We start from the raw sequence: 26,700 nt of genomic DNA on the forward strand, positions 1-26,700 counted from the left end.
AATGGATTTAAAAAACAAATGAGAGTGATAAAGGAAATAGAGGAAAAGAAGCAAGAGCTAAAAAAGAAAGCTATGAAAAGAGAATTCACAGTTTGAAAAGAGAGGTACAAACCACTGCTGAACAAAATAAATCCTTGAAAATTAGGATTGGCCAAGTAGAAACTAAGGACTCTATGAGAGATCAAGAAATGAAAAAACAAAGCAAAAAGACTGAAAAAAAGAAGAAAATATGAAATATCTTCTAGGGAAAACAAGTGACATGGAAAACAAATTGAGGGGAGGTAATTTAAGAATCAATGAACTCCTAAAAGCTATGAACATTTAAAAAAGAGCCAAGATATCATATTTCCAAAAAAAAAAATTATAAAAGAAAACTGCCTAGGTAGCTTAGAACCACAGGGCAAAACAGAAATTTTAAATATCTGGCTATCACCTCCTGAAAGAAATCCCAAAATGAAAACTTCAAGGAATATTGTAACCAAAAATCCAGAGCTCCCAGGTAAAAGAAAAAAATTCTACAAACAGTCAGAAAGAAAACTGAAGTACCAAGTAATCACAGTCAGGATCATATAAGATTTAGCAGTTATCACAACAAAGGAACAGAGAATATTGATATTCCTGAAGCCAAAAGATTTAGACTTAAAACCAAGAAAAACTTACCTAGCAAAACTGACTATAATCCAATAGAGGGAAATGGACCTTTAATGAAATAAAAAATTCCAAGTACTCTTAAGGAAAAGATCAGAGTCAAGTAGAAAATTTAACACAAGAGTACAGACTGAATCATATTTTCTTTTCTTTCCTTTTTGACATAGCTAATTGTAGGAATTTGTTTTGTATGACTACACAAACTTGTAATGGATTTTGTGTTTCTTACCCTCTGAATAACTGGAGAACAGAAAGGAGGGAGGGAGAATATAGGGAAATAAAAATAAAGTAAAAATGAATTTTTTAATAAGAATGTAAGCTCCATGAAACTAGGGATAATTTCATTATTTTCATTTGTATTCCCAGCACCTACCATAGTGCCTGGAATGTAGCAGGCACTTAATAAATGCTTACTGTTGTTATTATACTATTCGATAAAAACTGTTCCTGCTCTATAATGCAATATGGAATTTGTGGTAAAACTAACCTATCAAATATATCCCTATCCTGGACCATGTGGCACCAAATGAGTGCTTAATAAATGTTTGCTGATTGATTGTCCCTTCCCTCAGTGCTTCCCCAAAAGCTACGTAGTTCTTCTGACTTAGAGTACAAAGAGGATGTTCCTTAGACACAGAGGACTATTTTTCTATATGATGAATTCCTACTACATTGCTGTAGATGGAGTTTCTTCTCTCAACCCTCATAACTATCTCTATTCTGCATGCTAGATCTACTGCATGCTTCCTGATCACCAGTTCTAGTTTCTATTGTCATTCACTCTCTTTTATAGTCTCCTTTTTAATCTGCTTTCCCCCACCCCATTCTTTTCTGCTAGTTCTCCAATGTTATCAACTATGGAGCTAACAGAGTTTGTCCTTTACAGCCAAATCCAGTCAATGGACAGAGGATATAGTATACAATTCTATGTTTTTGTAATTTCTTTTCTGGTCCTTTTTCATTTCCATTTTTTACCTCTAGCTTTCCCTTATATGTTGTGATTATTAAACTGTCAGTTTCTTGTAGGCAGGGATCATCCTGAATCTTTGTTTTTGTCATCCCTAGTACTTAGTACACACTCTGACACAGCACATAATTGTTATTTCATTAATTCAATTATTATTTAGCTATTTTCACCTTTGCTCACACTTGGAGCCTATTTGTTTGTCTTTTACTTCTGGGTTTGTAACTGTTCCAAACAATTGAGAGCACAAGGGAAAGGGGCTGTTTCTACATTTCATGTTCAAAAGTCAATTGGTATTCCAATATGATAGATCTCCCACAAGTACAGAAGAGGAAATAAAACAATGGTACGCTTCTGAAAAACATAATGAAAAATGCTAACTCAAAATCATTGCCTTAAAAGAGAATGAAATAAGTCCAGCTGGCTATCAATATGAAAAAAAACTCTAAGGCTTCATCGCATTCTCATAAAATTGGCAAAAGTCAGTAACAATCTGGCTTGAAAGGGCTATAAACTAGTCCAGCTATTTGGAAAAATAATTTGGAATTATGCTATAAAAGTCACTAAACTACTGAAACTTTGAAAGCTAGTAATACCAATAGTAGACCATAATCCCAAGATGGTCAGACACAGAGGGGAAAATTCCCTTTTCTATTAAAATATTTATAGCAGAAATTTTTCTGTTAGGAAAATGCAAAAATAAAGTAAGTTTTACTAGACAGTGGTAAACAAATTTTGGTATTTGAATATAATGGAATATTACTGTGCTATAAGAAATCACAAATATGAAGAAATTAGGAAAAACTTGGAGACTTTTATGATAGTATACAAAGATAAACTGATAAAGATAAAGAGAACCAAGAGAATAACAGACACAATGACCATAAAAACATAACTCAGATAGATGCAATGATGAATCTTGACTACAATAGATGATAAATATACCCATACTTTCCTCCTAATGGCAGAGAAGTGTTACACCCCTGTGTAAGAATGAGGAAAAGTCGTCAAACATGGTTAATGTGTCACTGTGTACTTCTCTGTTACAAGGGATCAGTTTGGGAATCATGGGATTGGGAAATGACAGCAATATTTAAAAGCAAGAAAATATTTTTAAATCAGCTCTAATTTTTAAAAAGAAAGGTCCAGTGTAAACTTAAACAGCCTTTTGTGGATTAAGGCATCCATCACGTTCTCTTAAAAAGAAGAGTGTTATCACCTGTAACAAATCACCAAATATAAGAAAAATAAAATAATTTCAATCTAATGATATATTCCTGAATACAGAAACATTTTTATGGGTCAAAGCTTTTTTTTTTATCACTCTGTATTAGCAGCCTAAAAAAGAATTTGAAATAAAAAGATAATCTCATTCATCATATGTAATAATAACTCAAATTTTTAAGTTTTTTGCTAATGTCTCATCTATAGGAAGTATCTCCAAATAACTTGCAATCATTTCACTCTACCCCACCTCCCCCCCATAAACAGCCTGCCCCAATCAGGGTTAAGTGCTTTTTTTTCCCCTGGAGAACCAAGTAAGAGGGAGAGACTGGATTTCTACTTTCATTAGTATAGGTGAGAAAATTTCCTCTATCAATGCAGATGGCATTTTCTCTGCTACTTACAGGCTTAGAAAGCACTGAGATGTTAAGTGACTTGTCCAGGGCCACACTGTCAATGTGAGTCAGAGGCAGGACTTGAGCCCACCCAGCTCTTCTTGGTTTCAGAATAAGGTATAAAGAGATTAGAAAGGGTGGAGAGGGCCAGTTTAGGAAAGGCTTTAAAAGCCTATCCGAATTTTATATTGGATCCTAGAGGTGATAAGGAGCCACTGGAGTTCACTAAATACTGGAAGTGACATGGTCAGTTGACAGCTGGGTAGAGGACAGACAACAGTGAAGAGAAACTGAGGTAGGGAGACTATGCAGCAACTGTTCAGGCATGAAGGTGATGAGGCCAGAGCACAGGCAGCATCAGAGGAGAGAGGAGCCTAGTGAAAAGATTCTAGAGTGTCATTTCACTTAAATATTTATAAATTCTTATAATACCTAAACAAAAATTCTGGGGAACTAATAGAGGCAAATTCACTAAAAGAGCATACCAAAAAAATTGGATAGAAATGAACAGTGATTAAAATAATGCTTTAATTGTTTTGGTCATAAAGCCACAGGAACTCCACAGATTTTGTCTTTTTCAAATTGTGCTAATTTACTGTATTCTGTTACTGTGCAATAAAAAAAGTTTTGATGAGTAATTTAGAATTATTGAACTTTGAGTTATCAAAGACTGTGACTTCAAGTATGAAAAAAAGTAGTCATTTCAATACATACCAATCACAGGGCTGAAGAGATCGGAAAGCTTGAAGGGAAGCATCCATCCCCGCAAAATCCCAAAATTTAACATCATAATCAAATCCTCCTGTTACCAAACGGGCACCTGAAGGGTCCAGACCTAAGGCAGAAACCTAGATGGAAGAAAAGTCACGCAAAAATTAGAGAAAAATTGCTCACGATCTATCCTCATAAGCTATAGCATGCTCCTAAAATAGATACATACATACATGCATACATACATACATACATACATATATAGATGGATAGATAAATGAGAATTAATTCTTTGTTCAACTTATATTCAATTATTGCTAAAAGGATCATTCTTTGGATTTGTATTCCCAGCACATAATGGCATAGCAGCTGGCACTAAAATTTATAAACACTTGCTGACTGATAGACTGAGAGTCTACAATGGGTGAAAGGATATTAAGATTATTCAAAAGGTTTGCAAATTATAAATGACCACATGAACATATGTCCAGTTAGAAATAGTTAGAGGAATATAAATTAAAACATCTCTTAAGTTTCATCCCACTCCATGAAACTTAGATAAGATTTTTTTTTAAAGTTCAACAGCAAAAATCAATACAATTTAATCAGCAGAAATAACATTCCTCACTTAAAAGTTTCTATGACTTCTGAATAATCCTTGCCTCAATCTACCCTCTCTCTTATTTCTCCTTTCCCTTAAGCCTTTTCCATCTTGCTTCTTCTGTACTCAACTGTGTATGTGAGTGTATTATTTCTTTTGACCAGTTCAGATGAAAGTGAGGTAAAAGTATTGTCTTCTCTCCCCAAAACCCACTTCCTTATTGCACAGACTTCTACTTGCACAACTCTTCAGTGTGAGTTAATTTTTCCCATTCTTCCCTTCCCTCTCTCCCTCCCAGTAAATTCCTCTTCCCTTCCTTTTCCATTCTTCTTTTAAGACCACCAAAATGTAACAGAATCCCTCCCAGGCTTTCTGTATAATTAAACTTTCTCTATGATCCCAGATGATGATAGAATTCTGAAGGGAAACATGTATCATCTCCCCACACTGGAATGTAAACAATTTATACTTGGCTAGTTCCTTATGATTTTTTGCTTATGTTTAACTTTTTATACTTCTCTTGACACCTGTATGGGTATATCCAATTTTCTACTCAGCTCTAGTCTTTTGTCAGGAATGCTTGGAAGTTCTCAATTTCGTTAAAGGTACATTTTTCCCCTGTAGAATTACACTCAGTTTTGCTAGGTAAGTTTTTCTTGTTGTAAGCCTAGTTCCTTTGCTTTGGGGAATATCATATCCCATGCTCATGAGCTCTTTATAATAGTGGCTGCTAAAATATGTCTATTCCTAACTGTGACTACTTACAAGGAAGCAGTTTCCTGACACAGCTCCCCTTTACACACACACACACACACACACACACACTCTCTCTCACTCTCTCTCTCTCTCTCTCTCTCTCTCTCCCTCCTCTATCTTCCTATGGCCTTGGCTTCCCTAATGGCTTCTCCCCTCATGACACCAAATTGGCCCTAGCTTCTTTGGCGCACCTCTCTAGGCCCAAAAAAAAGCCCAAGCTACATGGGCTCTATGAGAGGCATAGAGCCTCTGGTGGGTACCCATTTTCATTCAAGTCACTATGCCTTGATTATTGACCAGAAACGTGTCCAGATAGAGACAAGGAGGGCTGCATCCAAAAAAAAAACCAAATGCTAATGTATCTTTGCTGCACATTTGCTGTGCTAGAGTAAACTTCCTTATCTGTTAAATGTTCAGTGCCTCACAAATGCCTTATTTTATCCCAACATCAAACCTAAATTGAGACAGTGCTGGCTTTAGAGCCACACCTACAGGACTGCCTAGCAGCAGTGAGGGTCCAGTTGAGGTTGTGCAACATTAATCTGTAATGAACCCAGTCATGTGATTTTCCCCACCCTTGCTCAGCAGCTCATATGTAGGAGTGTAGGTGATGAATGGTGAGAGTGAACCAAGGCTGAGGCTTGGCTGAGTGCAACTGACAATATAATAAGAGGGCTAGAGAGCCAAGAGAACTGAAGGGTCAAGAGACTGGAGGTCATGATGAGGACAAAGAAAAGGGTTTTTTTAAGGCAAAGTAGAGGGAGAGGTGAAAAGCCAAAAAGTTATGGTTAGACAGGGGGATTTCAGAATTCTGACACTGAGTCCAAATGAAGTAGTTCTGACATAACACCTAATGAAACTAGAGATTTTAGATTCCTTAGAAATGTTGGCAAAGCTGACCCACTGCAAGTTTTTTTGATGGACTCCTTTTAATTTCAAATACATATGCTCTCTGAATCATTTTTGCTTAGCTAAGGTTCACATAAAGCTTTTTACAAACTCATTTTTCCCTCTACTGCTTTTCACTGTTCTGAGAAAGATACAATCTACCATACTGCTAAACAGCATCATTCAAATTAGATGGTACTCTTGGCCTTCCACCTCTCTTTACTTGGCAAAAAGATCAAATATATGTTGACTAAGGAAGGTCCTGGAGTTTTTTATTGTCTCCTTGTTGTGATGGCCTTGCAATTTCAATATAGAATAATAATAGAAGCAATGTCTATTTTCTCTATTTCCTATTTTTCAGATGTAAGATTTTACTATCTACCCAGCTGAACTTAATGGAAATGTCAGGTTGGAACAATTCTAATCAGTAGTGTCATCTTCATGTCTTTATCCTTCCTTTAACTTGGCTTTAGTTTTAACTTTTTTTAACTAGTTAATCAATAAGAATAACTGATTCTCACATCAGTAGTCAGTCATTTCCATGTCAATAATTCTTGTGATGTTCTACATTCACTAGGTCTAAGCTTTCCAATTCTAATCTTAAATTCATGATCTAAAGATTGAGGCTTCTTAACTGCCTACAAGCCTACATCCTCTCACATGTCTTAATCTCAAAAAATTTTCTCCAAGATATTTTTTGCCATCCTTCCTTGTGTCCATCTTCACAATGAAGTCAATCAATCAATCAAGTATCTATTACGTGTTTAAGATGTGTAGACCATTGTGCTAAGCCCTGGGGATACAAAGACAAAAGTGAAATAGGAGTTAACATTTCAACAGGGTATGAAGTCAAGTCAAGAAGCACTGATTAAGTACCTGATATGCACCAGGCCCTGGGCTAAGCCCTGGAGATAAAAGAAAGGCAAAAACCAGTCTTTGCTTTCATTGAGCTAATGGGAAGAGACAACATACAAATAACTAAGGAAGAAGATAACAAGTATACATATGAATATATATAGAATACAAACAAATATTTACAAAATGAATGTTATAAGGTACTCTGGGGAGGGGATGGATGCCCTAGTGGCTAGATGTTTGCCGAATCCTAAATCTCAAAGTATGTATCAGCATAATTTAAAAGCTCTGGTCAGATTCCCTTCAAAATTTTAGTACTCTTTTATCCTCTGCAACAGATAGATACTGGTATATAAATTGCATACCTTCAAGTAATAAAAAATATATTTTTGCTTATACTCCTTATATGCAAAGCAAGGGGAGATAAACAAGTGTCATGTGAAATGCTATCTCTCATCATTAGACACACCTTCAAAACCAACTTTATCACATCTTTATTCACCTCTCAAAGAAAAACTTTCAAAGAAAAGTGAGTCACCCCTGCTAGTCAGCTACAATTCATTCATGTCCTCAGGTTTCATTTCATTTGTAGCAACAATGTCAACATGGATATAGTTCAGTTGCTCCTGTAGTGTTATTGGACAAAGATGGCACATTTAAAACTGGCACTTAAACTAATGTTTTTAGGAAGTCTAAACAGCACCCTGTTCCCTCTTTTCTACAACTATTCTATCATATGTCATAAGTCAAAGATGAGGCTTGGCAGAAGGAGAGGGCACACAGGCTGAAGGCCTTTGAATACATTTATCTGTTTCATAGGTAGTAATGGCCAAAAAATTTCATCAACTAATAGAAAATCTAGAGCTTAGTCTTCTTATTCAACAAAGACCACCTGATCTGGAATTATATTGAAAAAGTCAGCTTGTGTACCACGCACATAACATTAAGAATCCATATCATTAAAAAAAAAATTTAATTTTTAAAAAGAATCCATATCATTTGAACAATACAATAAGGTATATTGAAACATATACAAAAGGTAATATAAAAAAAAGAATCAGAATAATTATATACACTGATTATACCTATATATCTTTTTAACATATAAGAACATAAAAGAAAAGCGACCAAAAAAATGGATGGGTACAGAGCCAAGAAGGCGTAGTAAGAAGTCAGTTGCTCCCATCCTCCTTTACTGACCTCTAAAAAACCAGAAAATATTGCCCCAGGAAAAACCATAGAACAGCTGAACCAGCAGAAAGACAGGGTACAGCAGTCTCATAGCCCAGGAAGCTTGGAGGATTAATGGGAAAGGTCCCTCTTGCTCTGGTGGAAGGGGAGTAGTACAGGATGGGAGGCACCCCAGCAAGTCAGCAGCAAGCCCCACCCTAGCAAACCAGGGAAAGATCCTGAGCCCCAGGGTGGTTGAACAGGCAAACACCAACAACAGGACCTCCCAATTGCCCTGGCACAGGCAGGGGAACTGTTAGACTCCAACTTGGAAAACCACCACATGCACCAGTAAGCATCCTCCAGCAGCCAAACATTCCAGTGCTTCAAAGCAGCCTGAGTGAGCAGACCTCCTCCAGTGGCCAGAACTCCCACCCTCACCCCAAGAGCTTCAGTGTTGCTGACCCCAGCTCAGCAGCAGATAAGCTGCCAGACCCGTACTGCCTCCAGCTGCCAGCACCCGAGGCCCCTGTACACAAAGCCAGTGACCAGGTCCCTGACCCCTAGCACAAGAAACTTAGGTCAGTGTCCTTTGTCCTCCAGCAGAAGAACTCAACTTAAAAAGCCAAGAAACAGGCAAACACCATGAGCAAAAAGCAGAAACAGACAATGACCACAGATTCTTACTATGGGGACAGGGAAGATCAAAACACAAATTCAGAATAGGACAACACCATCAATATATCCACATCCAAAACCTCGAAAACCTGACACTTATTCCCTCAAAGAGAAATATGAACTGGTCTCAAGCCCAAAAAGCCTTTCTGGAAGAGGTCAAGAAGGATTTTAAAAGTCAAATAAGAGAGGTAAAAGAAAAATTGGGAAAGAAATGGAAAGTATGCAAGAGAGAGCCAATAGCTTGGAAAAGGAAGAACAAAAAATTGACTCTAGAAAAAAACTCCTTAAAAAGTAGAATTGGCCAAATGAAAAAGGAGGGACAAAAAATGGATGGGTACTGCTTATTTTTTTTTCATTTTGCATTGTTCTGAATGTTCTTTTTTATTGGTTTATTATATTATTTAAATTCTACGATGAAAAAACTTATCATAAATTTTTAGTTTCACATAACTTTAAGAAATATGATTATATTAATAAATTACCAAAATACTGAAAAATATAGATCTCAAATATATAGTGTCATGAGTGACAGAACCAATATTCATTCTTCATCTTAAACATTAATTCTACAAAAGTATAAAATCAGTTACCTTTTAATATTAGTTAAAAGTCAAGAATATCAGAATATTTTCCCATTAAAAATAAATATATTTTTTAGTTTCCAGTATTGATGCTTCATGTTACTCAATACAAACTAGGCTTTAAAGCCAACAAAAGCCAATAACAAGCAAGGGCTGTTTCACAGCAGGGACAAAATCCCGTGGAATAAAAAGAAACATGTCTACCTTTAACTCCTTTAACATTTATCATTTTTGCAACATCAATCATACAATGTCTTTACTAAATTTTAAAACTGCTTTATTAACAAAGTTGAGCACCTTTGAAAGAAAAGTCCCATCAGTATGACACTTACTGTTTTACTGCCATGCTGCAAAGTGATTTCATGAGAATCAGGAATTTTTTTGACAGGGTTCTGAAATGAGAAAATTACATCCTATGAGTGAATTTGAAGCCCCAATAACAAAACAAGGTATATTTTCTTTCAAACCAAGCATGTCAGTAAAAAACAATTAATATAAAATACAAGATAATAAAACAAAAGCTCCAATCCCAAAGAATTTTTTTTCAATGTCTTAATAGATTTGGAAATTAAAGCAACTCATGAGCTAGATGGCACAGTGGATAGAGCACTGGCCCTGAAATAAGGAGGACCTGAGTTCAAATCCAGCCTCAGACCAAACACTTAACACTTACTAAGCTGTGTGACCCTGGGCAAGTCACTTAACCCCAATTGCCTAAAAGCAAAAACAAAAAACAAACAATAAAGAAACTCATGAGACTGATCTCCCCCACCTAGAGACAGAATTATACTTTATTACCTCAGGCAGATGAGAATGTATTATACTTTTTTTTTATTCTCCAAACATATAATCACCTTCAGCAAGACATTATTTGTGCCTTATAATTAATCTAAGTCATTCAATCTAAAGCAGGGGTGGGGAACCCGCGGCCTCAAGACCACGTATGGCCTTCTATGCTCTCAATGGTGGCCCTCTGACTGGATCCAAACTTCACAGAACAAATCCCCTTAATGAAAGGATTTGTTCTGTAAAACTTGGACTCAATCAAAAAGCTGCACTCAAAGACCTAGAAGGCCATATATGGCCTCGAGGCTGCAGATTCCCCCCCATAAAGTATAATTAATTGTTTTCCTATTTTTTATAAGAGAACAAAAAAGATTGAGTATAGCTTTTTTAATCATATTAACCAATGGTTTATCTATTTTATTTTTTCCCATAAAACCAATTCCTAGCTTTATTTATTAATTCAATAGTTTTCTTACATTCAATTTCATTAATCTCATCTTTAAGTTTTAGGATTTTCAATTTGGTGTTTAGTTTGTTCTTTTTCTAGTTTTTTTAACTGAATACCCAATTCACTGGTTTGCTCTTTTTCTATTTTATTAATACAATCATTTAGAGGTACAGAATGTTTTCACATTTTGTCTTACTGTCATTCTCTTTAACAAAGTTATTTATTATTTCCAGGAAAAAGAGAATAACTTTTTTATATACATAAAAACATTGTGATTTAATAGTACTATAGAAAAAGAAAGTAATTTCAAACACAGAATAAAGGGGAAATGACTTTCAGGAATAGTTTCCAAAGAAAAAAATGAAACAATGACTTCTTATGACACATTATATAAACAAAAAATAATCAATAGGGCTATTGCCAATGTATAACAAAGAAGAAAACAAATCTCAATTTAAAAAAATTGGAAGAAAAGCCAATATAAAAGACAAGCACAACACAGCACATTTTCTAGATTATTTTCAACACAGACAAAATCAAACCTGGTGCCGTGACTGCACAAAGTAGCTAATGCTGCCACAAAAAAGGAACAGCAGAGTCAGCATTAATCATTTTAAATTAATGATTTTTCCAATATGAACTGTTAGTGGCATAGAGACTGATGTAATGGTAGAGGCAGATCGACATAGTAGAACAAAAGCAGGAGTTAGAAGACTCCTGGCTCCACTACTACTAGCAGCCTTTCCTGAGTCTGACTTTCCTTAACTATACAGTGAGGATGCAACAATTTCAATTCAACACATACATTTGTCTTTTGTTTCTCTAGACAACTCTATCTCACTAAAAATATCAGAAGCCAGGAAAAGGAAGCATCACTCCATAGACTAGACTCTATGATCAACTAGGTGAAGACTCCTTTTATAAGCTGATTTTATATGTATATACAAGAATATCACTTATTTCACTGTGTATAGTTAATAGACTTTGGTCTCTGTTATTGTTGAACTTAAGTAACAACATACTCCATTAGTTTTGCCTATGCTTCACTGACACAATGAATATTTGTTCTAATGTATTAGGAAATGAAAATGATTACCTCCTTACCTAAAGAAAGGTAGGAAGCACCAAGTTTAGAGAGAAAAGACTGCTTTGCATTTAGTATCTAAGAACTGATTCAGTCCATTTATAACATAGGTCTGAGAAGATATAAAGGACTTGAACAATAAGGTAAGAACAGAACAGAATGGGAAGATGAAAAACCAAACATTTTTCTATTTTCTCCTGAACTTTAACTCAGGAGAAATGTTTACATTTACAACATGGTTTCATTGTTTTGTTGGAATCATGAAAGCCATACTAGAGACAATCATATTCAACTTCAAGGTCAAGCATATTTTCATAAGCCAAACATAAATCCTCTACTCTAAATTATCTGGACTTTCCACCATTTAATTACTTTGTAAGCAATATGTAAAAGATACACTTAGAACAAGCTATTACATTTTGTCTTCTTCTAAAGAGTTCTTTCAAAACTCCACAAATAATATAAAAATTGTCACCAGAAAGTCAGACTGAAGAATACTTCATTGAAATACCGAACACATGTGTGTATACATATACATATATGTACTTAAATATGTTTATATATACAGAAATATTCAACATTTTAAAGAATAAAAAATTTGGGAACATAGATCAGTGTAATATTTATTACATAAGAGTTAAATGCTTATGTTTAAAATCAAAGATTTGCTGAAAATCATGTAAGGCATAACTCACAAAAAGCACATATAACTGGCATAACTAAATCATCTAAAATAGCAGCAATCCCGATTTTTTTTCACACATGCAGCTGGTATTGAGTATTCTTTTGCAGAACTTAGGACTTTTTGACATATGGCTTGGTGTGAAATTTGTGAAAGCATTCAAATATTTTTAAGATGGGCTGGCCCAGGGATATCATAAAGCACAAGACTTCAATGAATTTTTTTATTACCAGAATCCATAACAAGTAGTGTAACTTTAAAGTGAGAAAAAAAATTTATCTGTTTGCTTCCAATGTCAACAAACAATCATTTCTCAGGCTCTTTTCTATGCCCCTAACAACAACAAATAAAGCTACCATATCTTGAATCCTGTGAAAGATTCCATCTGATTTCAATCTTAACAAGGATTTCAAATTTAATAATCAGAAACTTGTTTTCTGGGACAAAGGTCAAAAGCTAAAGAAACAGTAAAGTAAACCTGCACTGTGACAGAAAAGGTTCCCAGTAAGAATCCTGCCAAGAAATGTATAGAAGAGGGCTCATACCAACCAGGAACCTAAAAAAAAAGGGGGGGCTTCTCCCTGAGAAGTTTCAGGCTGATCTAGCCCTGGTGGTACATACAGTAGCAAAGCAGACCAGAATGAGAAGGTTTACTCAAAAGTAAACTTGATAAATACAGCCCCATAAGGATTATGGGAAATTTAGACATTACTTGAGTCAAAAACTCTGAACCAAAAACAATGAAATTAATCCACATTCACCACATATTAAAATAGAATACAGTATTTCTAAAACTGACCCTGGTCTAGGGCAGTCACCTGAGTACCTAGTGGCATCTAGAAAGACCACAGGTCCAAATATGCTAGACTCTGACTGATTCCTGCAGTCAAGAGCTGGTGATTCAGCATCAGAAAAATGGATGACCTTAAAATTTCAAATCCTATTTATTATATGTTGCATTATGGTTTGCTCAACACAAAGTTAACACAATAAGGGATAATTTACATTTGGTTAACTTCTATAACAACTATATACACTAGTTTTGGAAGAATAAAACTACTAATACTAAAATTATTTGAAGCATAAAGCTTTAAGAATCATCTGCCTACTATCTTTTATGCCAAACAATCTTAAAAATATTAAAATTTACTCTTCAATGTTGAATTGCTCTCCTTTACCTTTAAAAAGTCCCTAGGTGCAATATGCATTGGTTTTCTAATACTGGTGAAGATTTTATGCTGATTTAGTCACATACTCTCACTAATAACAAATCTATTAGATAAGGGGTCCCTATAATGCTTTCTGCATCATGGACCCCTCCTGGTAGTATTGGAAGCCTGTAAACTCCTTCTCAGCATAATGTTTATTGCTTTGTGTTCATAAATGGACATGCTAAATTTCAATTAGAGGTAAGTGCAAATAAGTATGCATTTTTTTTTCCCCATTCAAGTTCACAGATCCCCTGAAACCTTTGGTATCACAGATCCCAGGTTAAGAACCTCAGTGTTAGAGGTTGGCAGGGGTGAGGGTCTTTTATCCAATGAAGACAGTAAAAATAACCCTTTTCATGATCAAACCCCAAGAGACTGGTCCGTTTAGCACTGTATTCTAACCACCAAGCAAAAGGAGAAATTCTCTGTCCGCAACAGAAAATTTATGTTTAAAAGTAGTATAAAATATGATTAGACAAATAGAAGTGGGGGGCTACTCTGCGAAAAGTCTTGAATGCCTGAAGGAGCAGCTTGGACTATATAGGCTAGGAAGCTATATCATAATTCTGAGCAGAGAAGCAATAAAGAAACCTGTGTTAACCTGTCAAGAGCAGAGAGGTGGAAACCAAAGAGACAAGTTGGTAGGAAATTATTATGATTAATCTATATACCATGTGATATAAACCTAAATCAGGGAAGGGGGGCAGTAGAAATGGAAAGAAACAAAGAGGTAAGTTTTATTATCATGATAAAGTAAGAGGCAGAACCACTGTACCTATATTCTATCTACCTCACTTAGTTCACTCAGCCAGATCAACTAAATGAATCAGAGAGTTCCACTAATCATGTCACTCTGACAAGAAAATATATACTCTTTTGTTATTAAACTGAGGAAGTGTCCTATTTAATATAAATCTGTTTTCCTTAAACATTTCATTCTGACAAATGCTAAATATTACAGAGATCTCCATTCCCTCAACAGGCCAATTTTCTCTAAGTATTATTTTCTTATTTGAAATATACATCAAGAAATTTGTTTCATGCAACTCAATATACAAACAAATCACCAAAACCTTTCATAACCTTAAAAACAAACATGGTGGAGATTATCACTCTTTAAAAAGAAAAAGGCTGACAGTCAGACATTTTCTTAGGAAATAAGTTATTTTATTGCTAAGGAATCCAGTAAAAATAATCTTGGTTAATTCTGTAATGAAAACAAATGCAACACTGAAAAGATACCCAAATAAGAACACTGAGCATTTGGGGAATTCTACCAGTACGGGAACATTCAATTCAAATAACTACTTTTCCTCCTGCAAGCTTCACTATAATTTCAAATTTTCTATCAAAAAACATCAGTGCTTCAACAGTACTTCTAAATTATGGGAAAAGACCAGTTTAGGAACCTTTACAAATACATTAAATATTACTACGCATTACTTGGATAATTCCAAGAACTTTGCAAACCACAGAGATGATTTCATAAGAGTACTTCCAAATTGCATAATCAGAGAGGCAGAGATACTCTCATAAATAAATTAAATATTTGTTTCTATCATATTAACTAAGACACAGGATATTAGAAAATGTTAATGCCTTCACTTATAAAGCTGAATTTAGGACTAAGATAGGTTTTCTTTTAAAATGGTCTCATTTTAGAAAAAGCTGACATTGCCACAATGTTCAAAAAGAATTGGAAGGAGGAAAAATATTAGAAGAGGTTTTTATATTTAAATTATTTCTTTGTTAAATATTTTTCTCTTCTAAGATCATTATTCAAAAAAACCAAGCACAAAACAAATTCTGTATTAGTTACAAACATCATCACATCCAAAAACAAACAAAAAGCCTGAAGTAAAAAGCTGCTTTGTGAAGTTACTGGCAGAAACACATTCTCCTTTTTCTCAGCACAGCTTTGAAAATGTGAAAATGTCTTAGAACACCAAATAACACATGCAATATGTAATATATTAAAATGAATAAAACAATTTATTGATAAATCTTAATGATAATGATTTTCTGCAACAAGCATGGAAAGGTGAATGCTGATAAAGAACTGTAATTACATTGTTTTGAAGTTCTCCTAGTATTTAGCTAACTCAAAAGAGAAGCAACTTAATAACCTCTAAGGGCATATTTTGGTAGAGTATGTATGTGGCAATCAAATATTTATGAAAATCAGTATGATTTGCTCTATTTTGGTAACTCAATAAACTTCCTAAATTTTAAAATATGCCAAAATATCTAAAACATCCTAAACCTAGAAAATAAATATGCTTATATAAGCACAAAATATTATTAATAGCATTTGTCACTGCTAAGCATATATTTTTGATGTGGATATTCTTTATTCTCCAAGTTTCTATGATACTCCTCCCACCTGGTATTCTTCAATCTGTCTGGTCACTTCTCAGTCTCCATTGCTAGTTTTCACACCCACTAACCATTAGGTATCAGTCAGTACACTGTCCTTGGCCCCTTTGTTTTCCTTCTACACAATATTTTTGTGATTCAAAGAGCACCCATGGGTTCAATTATTATCTTTATCCAGATTATTCTCAGATTTATTTGTCCAGCCCTAACCTCTCAGTCTTGAACTCCAGTGTCATGTCTCCAACTGCCTACTGAATATTTCAAACTGTATTTCTATGGGATATCTAACTAGAATTCATTATCTTTTCCCCAAAATCTTCTCCTCTTCTAAGCTTCCTGATGACTGCCAAGGGTACCATCATCTTCCCAGCAACCCAAGCTTGCAACTTCAATATTATCCTCAACTCCTTTTTCAGACTTGACACACATATCTACTTCACTGTCAAATTTTGTCATTTCTACCTTCATAATATTTCCTATATACAGCCCATTTTCTCCATTCATACAGCCACAACCCAATTTCAGGACCTCATCACTGCTCATCTGGACTACTGCAATAATTAGGCACCCTGCCTCAAGTCGCCTCCCTTCCAATCCATTCTCCATTCTACTACCAAGGTCACTTTCCTGTGCAGGCCTAACATGTCAATCTTCTGTTCAATGAGCTCCAGGGGCTCCCTATAATCACCAGAATCAAATAAAAACTCCTCTTTTTGTCATTTAAAGCTCTTTATAGCCTGAGTCCTCCCAAGCTTTGCAGGATTCTTACACTTCACATCCTTCCACTTGCTCTACATGCTACAGCTAACCTGGCCCCCTCACAGTTTCTCAAACATGACAGCCATGCCTTTACACTGCTTGTCCCCCATGCCTGGCACACTGTTCACCCTCACTTCACTTCACCTTAGTTTCCCTGGCTTCCTTCAAGACTCAGCTCAAATCTCACCTTGTACAGAAGGCCTACCCCAGTCATCCCACTACCCTGGCTGCAAATACCTTCTCCAGATGACTTTCTAGTTACTCAAGTAAGAGCCATTCCTCAACTGATAAATGGTCAAAGGTTGTGAACAGGCAGTTTTCAGAGAAAGAAATCCAAGCTGTTACCAGTCATATGAAAAAATGCTCTAAATTACTAAAAAATAGAGAAATGCAAATTAAAAAAACTCTGAAGTATGTCCTCACATTCATCAGGCTGGCAAGGTTGACAAATGTTGGAAGGGTTATGGGAAAACAAGTACATTAGCGCATTGTTGGTATATCTTTGAAATTGTCCAGCCATTCTGGAAAGTAATTTGGAACTATGTCCAAAAAGCTATACAACTGGGCATACCTTTTGACACAGCAACACCACAACTAGGTCTATATCCCAAAGAGATCAGACAAAAAGGAAAAGAATACATACGTAAAAATATATTTATAACAGCTCTTTTTTGTGGTGGCAAAGAACTGGAAGCTGAGGCAGTGCCCATCAATTGGGGAATAGCTAAACAAGTTATGGTATATGAATATAATGGAATACTACTGTGCTGCAAGAAATGATGAAGGGAACAGTTTGAGAGAAACCAGAAAGACTTATATGGGCTGATAATGGAGTGAGGTGAACAGGACCTAGAGAACAATTTCTATGATAACAACAATATCATAAATATAAACAACTCTGAAAAACTTAGGAACTCTTATCAATACAACGATAAACTACAGTTCCAAAGGACTTATAATGAAACATGCTGCTTTTTTTGGACATGGCCAATGTGAGAACTTGTTCTGTTGACTATAAATAACTATAAAAGGATTTTTGTTTTTCTTGATTTCTCATGGGGAGAGGAGGGCAGGAGGAGACAGGAGACAGAGTGCACCCTTTAAAACAAAATGTTAAATGTTAAAAAATTTTTTTCTGAAGACCAAGCAAAGCCCACTCTCCCACCAGAAAGCCTAGCCTTAGCTCCAAGCCCCAGTTCTAGAACCAAAGCTGGAAAGTTGAAGAAACTGAAGAAAACAGTGACTAATATAAATCTAACAGAAATCTATAGATACCCAAAAATCTAACCTAGAAGAGACTGTCACAACAACTGCAAGCAGACACTCAAAGGAAAAAAACTTTTCCACAAGGACTACATGAATACATGGAATAAATGAAGGGATTTAACAAATGAAACAGAAGATCTAGAAGTTTAACTAATGAAAATAGCCTTTTAAAAGAATGCATTATCATCTGCTTTGCCAGGAGACCTTCAGAGGGAAAGATGGAAGGAAAGAAGGGTGAGAGGGAAGGAAAGAGGGAGAAAGGAAGGAAAAATGGAAGAAAGGAAAGGAAGGAAGAAAGGAAAGGAAGGAAGAAAGAGAGGGATGTTAAGGGCCTACTAGGTACCAGCTGCTGTGCTAAGTGCTTTATAAATCTTATAAAGGTTTGAATAAAAGTAACCTGGCTGAACTTCAATACCAAAATTTGCCTTTTTCTTTAGCCTAGTGTCCATCAGACAACTAACTATAAATTCCCAAACTTATGACTGGTTAGTACAAAGAGGGGTTACTTAGTACAAAGAATGGCTCTCACTATGACAGAAGTCTCAGTTATTTTTCAGCTGAGTCCAAAACCCATCACTTATCTTTTCATAAAATCCAAGCACCATGCCATGCTATCTAAGCTGGCCTACCGAAGTCTCTCTAGGAAAATGGATCAACACTTCTCTTAGGGAGCGTAAAAAACCAACATTTTTTTTAATGTCAGCGCAGTCAGTATGACTAGTAAAAACAGAAGCCAGAACATTGTGGAACTCAAGGTTATCTTACAGTTCTTCAGAACCTGGCAGACAAGTAATTTAATCTCTTATAATACTCTCTCACTTTTCCTGGTAAGTAGGAGGCTGAACTCCAGGAATTTCTGAGATATTTACATTGTCTTTCATTCAGCAAGCATTTATTAAGAGATGTATCTTAATTAGAAGAATATCCTTAGATAAGCACATATCACCAGATCCTGAAATAAGTGTCAATTTTAGGTGCTCATGGTGGGATGCGGAGGACAAGCATTTATTGACCATCTGCTAAATTACAGGCAATGCTTTACAAATATTATCTTAATTGATCCTCACAACAACCCAAAGAGATAAGTACTATTGTTTTGTTTATGTTTGGTTTTGGTTTTTTAATATATGAGAAAACCAAGGAAAATAGAAGTGTAAGTACTTTGCCCAGGCAGGGTCACACAGGTAGTAAGTTTCTGAGGCTGGATTTGAACTCAGGTCATTTTGACTCTAGGCCTAAGCTCTGCCCACTGTGCCACCTAGCAGGAACTGTCTAGATTTTCTATTTGCGTCCCTAGCACTTAGTAGGGTGCTTTGCACATAACAAACACTTAGTTAATGCTTTTTTCATTAATTCATTTATTCAAATGAGATCCTTCTGTTTAGGGGATAAGAAAAGTATCTTGAGAAGGGAAAAGAAAAAAAATTAAAAATAAATAAAAATTTTTTAAATTAAAAAAAAAGAGCAAAGAAATATGTTGAATAGTTGCAGGAAAAAATAGAAATGGATTAAGGAAGACCTTGAAAACCTGACAAAGTAGTTCTGGAATGTACTGGAAAATAAGGAGCCACTGAAAGTTTCAATACTAAGGAGAAAATCTATGGTAACAGTACTCAGCAGGAATAGTCGGTAAGCAGTATTCAGGACATAGGAAGAAGCAAAACTTAGTGTCAGAGGAGGACAGTCAGAAGGCTGCAGGGCTCGAAGTAGGATAGCAGGAGAGAGAATACAGGACCTGTTGAACACAGGATCTTTACTGAACACAATACATGTTCAATAAAGTTTTGTTGATATGATTTTACGTGAATGGAGAGATGATAGATGAAAAACTTTCCAAATGAAAAATGGATAAGATCTGCTAACTGACTAGCTAAGATATGAAAGGAGAGAAATGATTCAAATAAGGCTCCAAGGTCTGAAGCCAAAAAAAGACTTAGATGATTTCATGTCCATATAACCTCTAGTTGAATGATCCCTTCAACTTAAGACTAAACAAAAACATAATTTTCTCCAATTTTCAATAAAAATCACTACATGCAAAATTGAAATTCATTCAAATACATATTAAATGCCTTCTGTGGGCAAGGCACAGGGCTCTATAGAAGATATGAAGTTCAACTCACAATTCTTGCCCTCAAAGACAACTAAACAATTACACTGCTTTAAGCTGGCGAAACTAAGTTATTTACAAACTAGAATTTAAATTCTATTCTCTATTCTCAAATATTCATTTAAAATGTTACTTTTCACATACACTAACAAATTTTAGAAAGCTATATCACTAGAAAAATGCATAATCTGAAATTCAAAAAATATTTTTAAATGCTCTTGCATGCTTCATTTAACCTCAAAAATAAACCATTCAAAAATTACCCAAAAAGATCTTAAAGGCTATGGTTAATCTAAATTACTGCAGGAAGGAAACACAATTTCCCAGTTTAATCACACAGCTGGTTTCAATCCTATTACTGGTGTGATTAGCAATTTTCCCAGACAAGCTATAAATTACCTTAAAAATATTACCACTTATACTCTTATGAGCTATGACACAGAAGTACATTTTTAAGTAACATAACACTGTTAAGCAACTTCAAGAAAGCATCTAAATTTTTTTCTTAACTTTCACTAGCCGTGTTTGAGATCTGTAAAACTCAAATTACTGATTCTTTTCTAGAAATGTTAATTTTTGATTGCTTTCTTCTAAACAAAGGACTATATGGTTCAAATGAAACAATTTATATAAAGCATTCTGCAAACCTGAAAGTGCTATGTTCATTTCTATTATTATTATTCTATTAACACCAGTTTCCAATGCTATGATACCATTGGCTAACACTATAGTAAAATCCTACTGGGATGCTTCATCAGGGCCTGAAGGCAAGCCAAGGTTCTAAAAGACTATGACACCAAATTCTGGCAGGTCTTTCCAAGCTAAAAAAGTTTCAAGTATGACTCTAGCAATGAATTATTATCTAAGAACTATTCCAACAAAGGTCAGAAAGCTAAATCACCTGAAGGTTGAGGAATTCTTTTGGCCACAGGGGCTCATGAAAATATACTCACAATAAACTCACAATGAAACCATAATGATGTGGAGGAGTTGTGATCTACATCGGTGGAAGGAATACTCATACCTACAAAATACCAGATTTTCTTAAGCTGAGTCTTAAAATGTTTAAGAGCACTTACTTGAAAGTAAATTGAAATGTAGATCATACCAGTTTACTATGTGGTCTTATAGGCCAAAATAGAAAAGGAATAAAATTGATTCCACCTGTGGTTGAAGGAAGTGGTGGAGATAGACAAGGTTAAATGGCTAGAACACAAGGTCCAGGACCTACTGTAATGAAATTTATCCCCCAAAGAGAATGCTCTCTGGCCAAGTAATTTTGCACAGCCACCACTCAGAGGAAATAGGAAATTTCTTCTCCAAAAACTGTCCACTTCTGAGATTCACAACCTTTCTCCCTGCACAATGACCCAAAATACAAAATCAAAAGTTAATCGTTCTAAAGTGTACAAACTACTTCACAGTAGTGTAAAGGAATCTTGGAAATAAAGACCACATATATAAGTAAAGTTATAGTCACTCACGTTATTTGACTAGGTTGTGGCTATCTTACTAGGAAATTTACTTCCATTTCAGGAATGTGGCATTTAGGCTCCATGGCCAGAGAGGGAAAAAGAAAGGGGACACACTGCGGGATGTCCAAATGATGTGGGCATAGAGAAGAGCAGAGTAATACAATGGTAAGAACTCCAGGTTAGACAAATTAAGAGGGCCCAGCTAAAATGAAAACAGCAACAAATGGTGGGGAAGGAGAAATATAACACCTTCAGGCACTAAATTGTACTTAAAAAGAAAATGGCAGTTCAGACACGGTAAAAAAAAAACCTTAAGAAATAACGCTTTACTTAGAAAAAAAATCAATCCAACTAGGTCTAGAATAACAAAGAATAGTAACTATTCCCTCTCTAAATTAGTGCATTATGGGGAAAACAAATCAAACACACAAGGAGCCAAATGTTCAAGGTAATACATGCAATCTCCTGGCACAAAAATTATCCTGAGACAAATTTTATCATTAATAATAACAATAACTACAACCACTGGATTTCTTCAGTACCATGCAATGACTTAAATACAATGGCTGCTTCTGCTAACATGTTTGTAGTTCACAAATGCACAGCCTGGTGGGCCGTGGCATTCTTTACATTTTTCTTGAATTTGCTAAACTTCATATACAGGATTGATAGCTAAAAAACCTGCATGGAAAACCAACCAGTCTCAAGTGGTAAAACTCTAAGTAATTCTCAATAAAGAAAAAGTATGATTCCTGCAAATACCTCGGAGCTTTTCAAAAGGAGAGTAAAGAGACGATAGCTATCACAGTTTTCAGGATTGTCTTTTTTCAAAAGCCAGACATTTCTCTAACACTTCAATTCCCAAGAGATCACTTTAAGATAATGAGTAGACCACTCCTGCAATACCTCTCCTCCTGCACTGAGGTCAGAGGATCATAAGAACATAGATTTATTGCTAGAAAGGACCAACTAGTCTAGGGTTCTTAACCTTTTTTGCATCATGGACCCCCCTTTGACCATCTGGCAAAACCTAGAGGTCCCTTCTATGAATAATGTTTTTAAATGCATAAAATAAAATACAAAGCATACCAAAGAAAACCAATTATATTGAAATACAAGCTAACAAAATAGTTCTTTAAAGTTTGTAAATATTACTTAAGGACTTCTGGTCTAGTTGTACCCCTCCACTTTACGGCCCAAGGTCAGAGAAGTGTTAAGTGTCACAGGAAGGATCTAAACCCAATTTATGTGACTCTAGCACCATGCTCTTTCCACTATCCAATGACACCTATTTTGTGGGCTTTTTGTCTTAAATTTAAACTTCTAAAATCAGCTCCTTGTCCCACATAACATGAATTAAATAATTAATTACAGTGTATTTATTAAACTATCACCATATGCCAGGCATTGTGCTAAGTAAGGACTAAGGATATAAACACAATTATGCAAGACAGTTCCTGCCCTCCAGGAGCTTACATTTTAATAAAAGAAGAAAATAAATAAAGGGAGTGGTGGTCAGGGAGGAGTATTTTGGACCATGGAGTCCAAGGGATGATGATAAGAGACTCCTGGAGCAACTAATTGACATTCTGTTCCATGAATGACAGTGTTGATTCCATTACAGTTCTCAGAGCTAGAGTCAAGTTAGCTAATCAGAGCCCTGACCCTGAGTTCTGACAGGCGATAGAGACTAGAGCTGCAGATGACGTGGCAAAGAGAGGGCCAGGAGCTGATGTGGTGAACCTGGATAGGATGAGATTAGGGAAGAGAGCGCCAATCAGAGCCCACTGCCCCAGGGGCACAATACACAGAAATAATGTCTCATCAGTTAAGTATGGGGTGCTTAGCATCTTATATAGGATGTAAAAATCATTGTAATGTTTCACACACATCATTCCATTTCAAACTTGCCATTGTCATCTTTTGGCATTGCCTGCTTTATTCAAAGGTATCTGTCTGCCATTCTCAGGTTCTGGTTCATTTGGTTTTGCTGTTGTTGTCGTAAATTTTTTTTAAAAATTGATTTTCTATCTCTACTCCCCTAATAGAGAAAAACAAAACCCTTGTGATAAATCTGCATAGTCAAGCAAAACAAGCGCACGTTCAAAAAGAATCTGTCCCCATCCAATGGCTCTGTCAGGAGGAGGGCAGGCTTCCTCATGACTCTTCTGTTCCTGAGGGCCTTGATCAGGGTTCTTTAGTCTTTACAAGATGTTAGCATACCCATCATTCTCCTGCTCACCTCGTTGCCTTGGTTCACACAACTCTTCCCAACTTTCTCTGAAAGTGTCCCCGTTCTTAATTTCTTACAGCACGATAGTATCATACAGCACCAGCCTCTGTTTCTTCTCAGCTTCCTCTTTGACATGATTTTTCCTGAGCTCAGCCTTTCTTTATTCTCTCTCACCTTTCCTTTGGCTTTCATAGCTGTTTTTCCTGCCAATTATTTTATAGCCCCACTCCATTCTTTCCCTCCACCAATATAAGCTTCATACTAACACCAAAATATATATATATGTTATTTATAGATCTAGTAGTGTCACTCTTCACTTCAAAAATCATCAGTGTCTCCCTACTGCCCACAAAGAAAATTTCAAACTCCTCTAATACATTCAACTCCCTCAACAATTTGGTGCCACACTTTCCTTCCAGCCTAACCTATTACCCTCCAGCCAATAACACTATTACTAAACACATTTTTCAATGTTTGCTGAAATGACCTACATTCATATTGTGACAAATGACAGATCTGAATAAAGAATAAGAATATCTTTGCAATACTTATTATTAACACTTATCATCTAGTAATCTTTTGCTGCTACCCCTACCCTTACCTTCACCAAGAGCTTCAACTTAATGAGATGTTACATTTTATTCTAAGACCTACTCAATGAATTCAAATTCTAGTTTGTTGCATAACAAATAAATATAAGGAATAAATTTTTCCACCTCATTTTTCAAAGAAAAGTAATTCTTCCAACATTAATAACAACAAACTTTACTTATTCCAATTTGCTGAAAACATCATCTCTGAAAAGCCAATTTCAAGGGTTGGTAAATTATTTTCTACAAGCCAAATAGTAGTTGAGTAGAGAAATGGATTCTGGCCAAAATGCCTCCATTGCCCCCTTGTGTCTATCTTCTGACAAACTTTGGGATGAAAAAGCAGCAAACAGCAAGGATGGGAGCATCTGATTCTGCAACAGCATTTCTTATATCCTCTGTGGACAGAATTCTCTGCATACTAATTAAGCAGCTTACTTTTATAAATTACATTAATCTGAAGAAGAAATTGTGAAGATTTCGAAATCATTTCCATTTTCTTTATCACTCCTGGAAAAGTCATCTTACCAATAGCTCTAACTTCAACCAAATTATGATATTAATCAACCCTTGAGAAGGTTTCACCAACCAACCAATGAGCACTAATAAAAACTTTTTAAATATCCTTTGAGTTCCTCAAGTCCATAAGAAAAGAAAAACAACTATATGCCACCAAATCTGATATCTGGCAAAAGATAAAGCCTAGGGATCAAATAGGTAGAAAAAATAGTCATGGCCCAATTGTGGCCTCTCTAACACTGAAGATGCCACCCAGGGTGTCAGATATAATTCAGAGGAAACTCCTACTCTTGATAGATACTCCTACTAAGTCACTGATACATTCTAGTTTTACACACAATCAGTCACTGAATTTTCAACTATCTGTGGTAAGAGGAAAGAGGAGGTGGATATATCACCACTTCCCAAAGTAACATGTTAATTCAGAAGCTTAAAATATATTGATACAACACATAAATGCTAATCCAGGGGCCCCAGAACAAAGAGGATGTCAGGAAAATTTTTTTGAGAAAAAAAGAGGAAATTTGTATACCCTGCCCTCAAAAAATATGCGACAATAGGTGACATTACATACAATAACTCCTTCATTCTTAACAACAGCCCTATGAGGGAAGTACATATATTATGTATTCTTGACATGGATGTAATTTCATATATAATGGTAGTACGTATGATTTATTTGAAGGAACAAGTGGATTATTCTTTCCACATACTAGGTAAAGTTTAAAGGGTAACATTCAGGTTCATGTCAGTACTAGTCAACATATATGGAAAGGGATCTTCGACCTTTTTTTGAAAGGAGTCAAGTTTTCATTGATCTGAATAAATGTGAGATAAAGTTATGCCCTAGAGGAAAACGAGGAATTTTGAAATATTTATAGAGTAAATATTTAGGAAATAAATATTTAAATATAAAACTAAGAAGGACAGGTGAAGAATTCTACTTGCTCTCTTTCCCTACTTGACAGGAATCCTTGCAAAATGTGGAAAAGAGAGTTGGGGGAAGGAGGAATGGTGGCAACTGACTTGGTAATCTACTAGAGTCAATAAGCATTTATTAAGCATTAAATGTGTCAGACACTAAAAGTAAGAATTCTATCCAAGTCAATCAACACTACTGCTAAAAGACAACCCAAGATCAATAGACAACAGAATAAATACAACAATGAAAAATCAACAAGTATTTATTAAGTTCCTACGCTGTGCTTAAGTACTAGATATACAAACACAAGTAAAATACTCCACACCATCAAGGAATTTGCATACTAGTGGCTGGATTTGGCATGTTCAAGGTTAAGAGTGGAGTCAAGATGGAGGAGTGAAAGGTCACAGCTGCCAAACTTCCCCCAAAATCTCTCCTACAAAACAACCACAGAAAACAACAAATCAAATTCTGAGCTGTAAAGTCAACAAAAAGCCAGCAACTGAAGAAGCAGCAGCATTACTGCAGTAATGTAATTACTAGGAGTACCCACAGCCTACATAACACAGGGAATTAAGGGGACTGAACACAAGGTTAGAAAGAGATTCCAGGAGTACCTTACACTTACACTGGGTGTAGGACCTGGGGATATCTGGCAGCTTTGCAGCCTATTACCCAGTTCTGGGGTACTGTTCCAGGGCAGAGAGGAGCAGTCACAGTCACAAGGGAGCAGGGGCCCTACCTGGGCAAGGACTACAGCACAGACCA

General features: G+C 35.6%; 1 protein-coding gene across 1 annotated transcript in view; it reads right to left on the bottom strand.

Annotated features, from left to right (window-relative positions):
- WDR70 (WD repeat domain 70) overlaps window positions 1-26,700 on the bottom strand; it is a 340,948-nt gene that overhangs the window by 276,228 nt on the left and 38,020 nt on the right. Inside the window, exons 6-7 of the mRNA XM_020995972.2 lie at window positions 9,804-9,863; window positions 3,946-4,079 (exon numbers count right to left, since the gene is read on the bottom strand). Coding sequence (XP_020851631.1) covers window positions 3,946-4,079; window positions 9,804-9,863 — 194 coding nt within the window. The remainder of the gene's footprint in view (window positions 1-3,945; window positions 4,080-9,803; window positions 9,864-26,700) is intronic.

The sequence above is a fragment of the Phascolarctos cinereus genome, unplaced genomic scaffold (assembly GCF_003287225.1).
Source record: "Phascolarctos cinereus isolate Bilbo 61053 unplaced genomic scaffold, phaCin_HiC Scaffold_4;HRSCAF=312, whole genome shotgun sequence".
NCBI lineage: Eukaryota > Metazoa > Chordata > Mammalia > Diprotodontia > Phascolarctidae > Phascolarctos > Phascolarctos cinereus.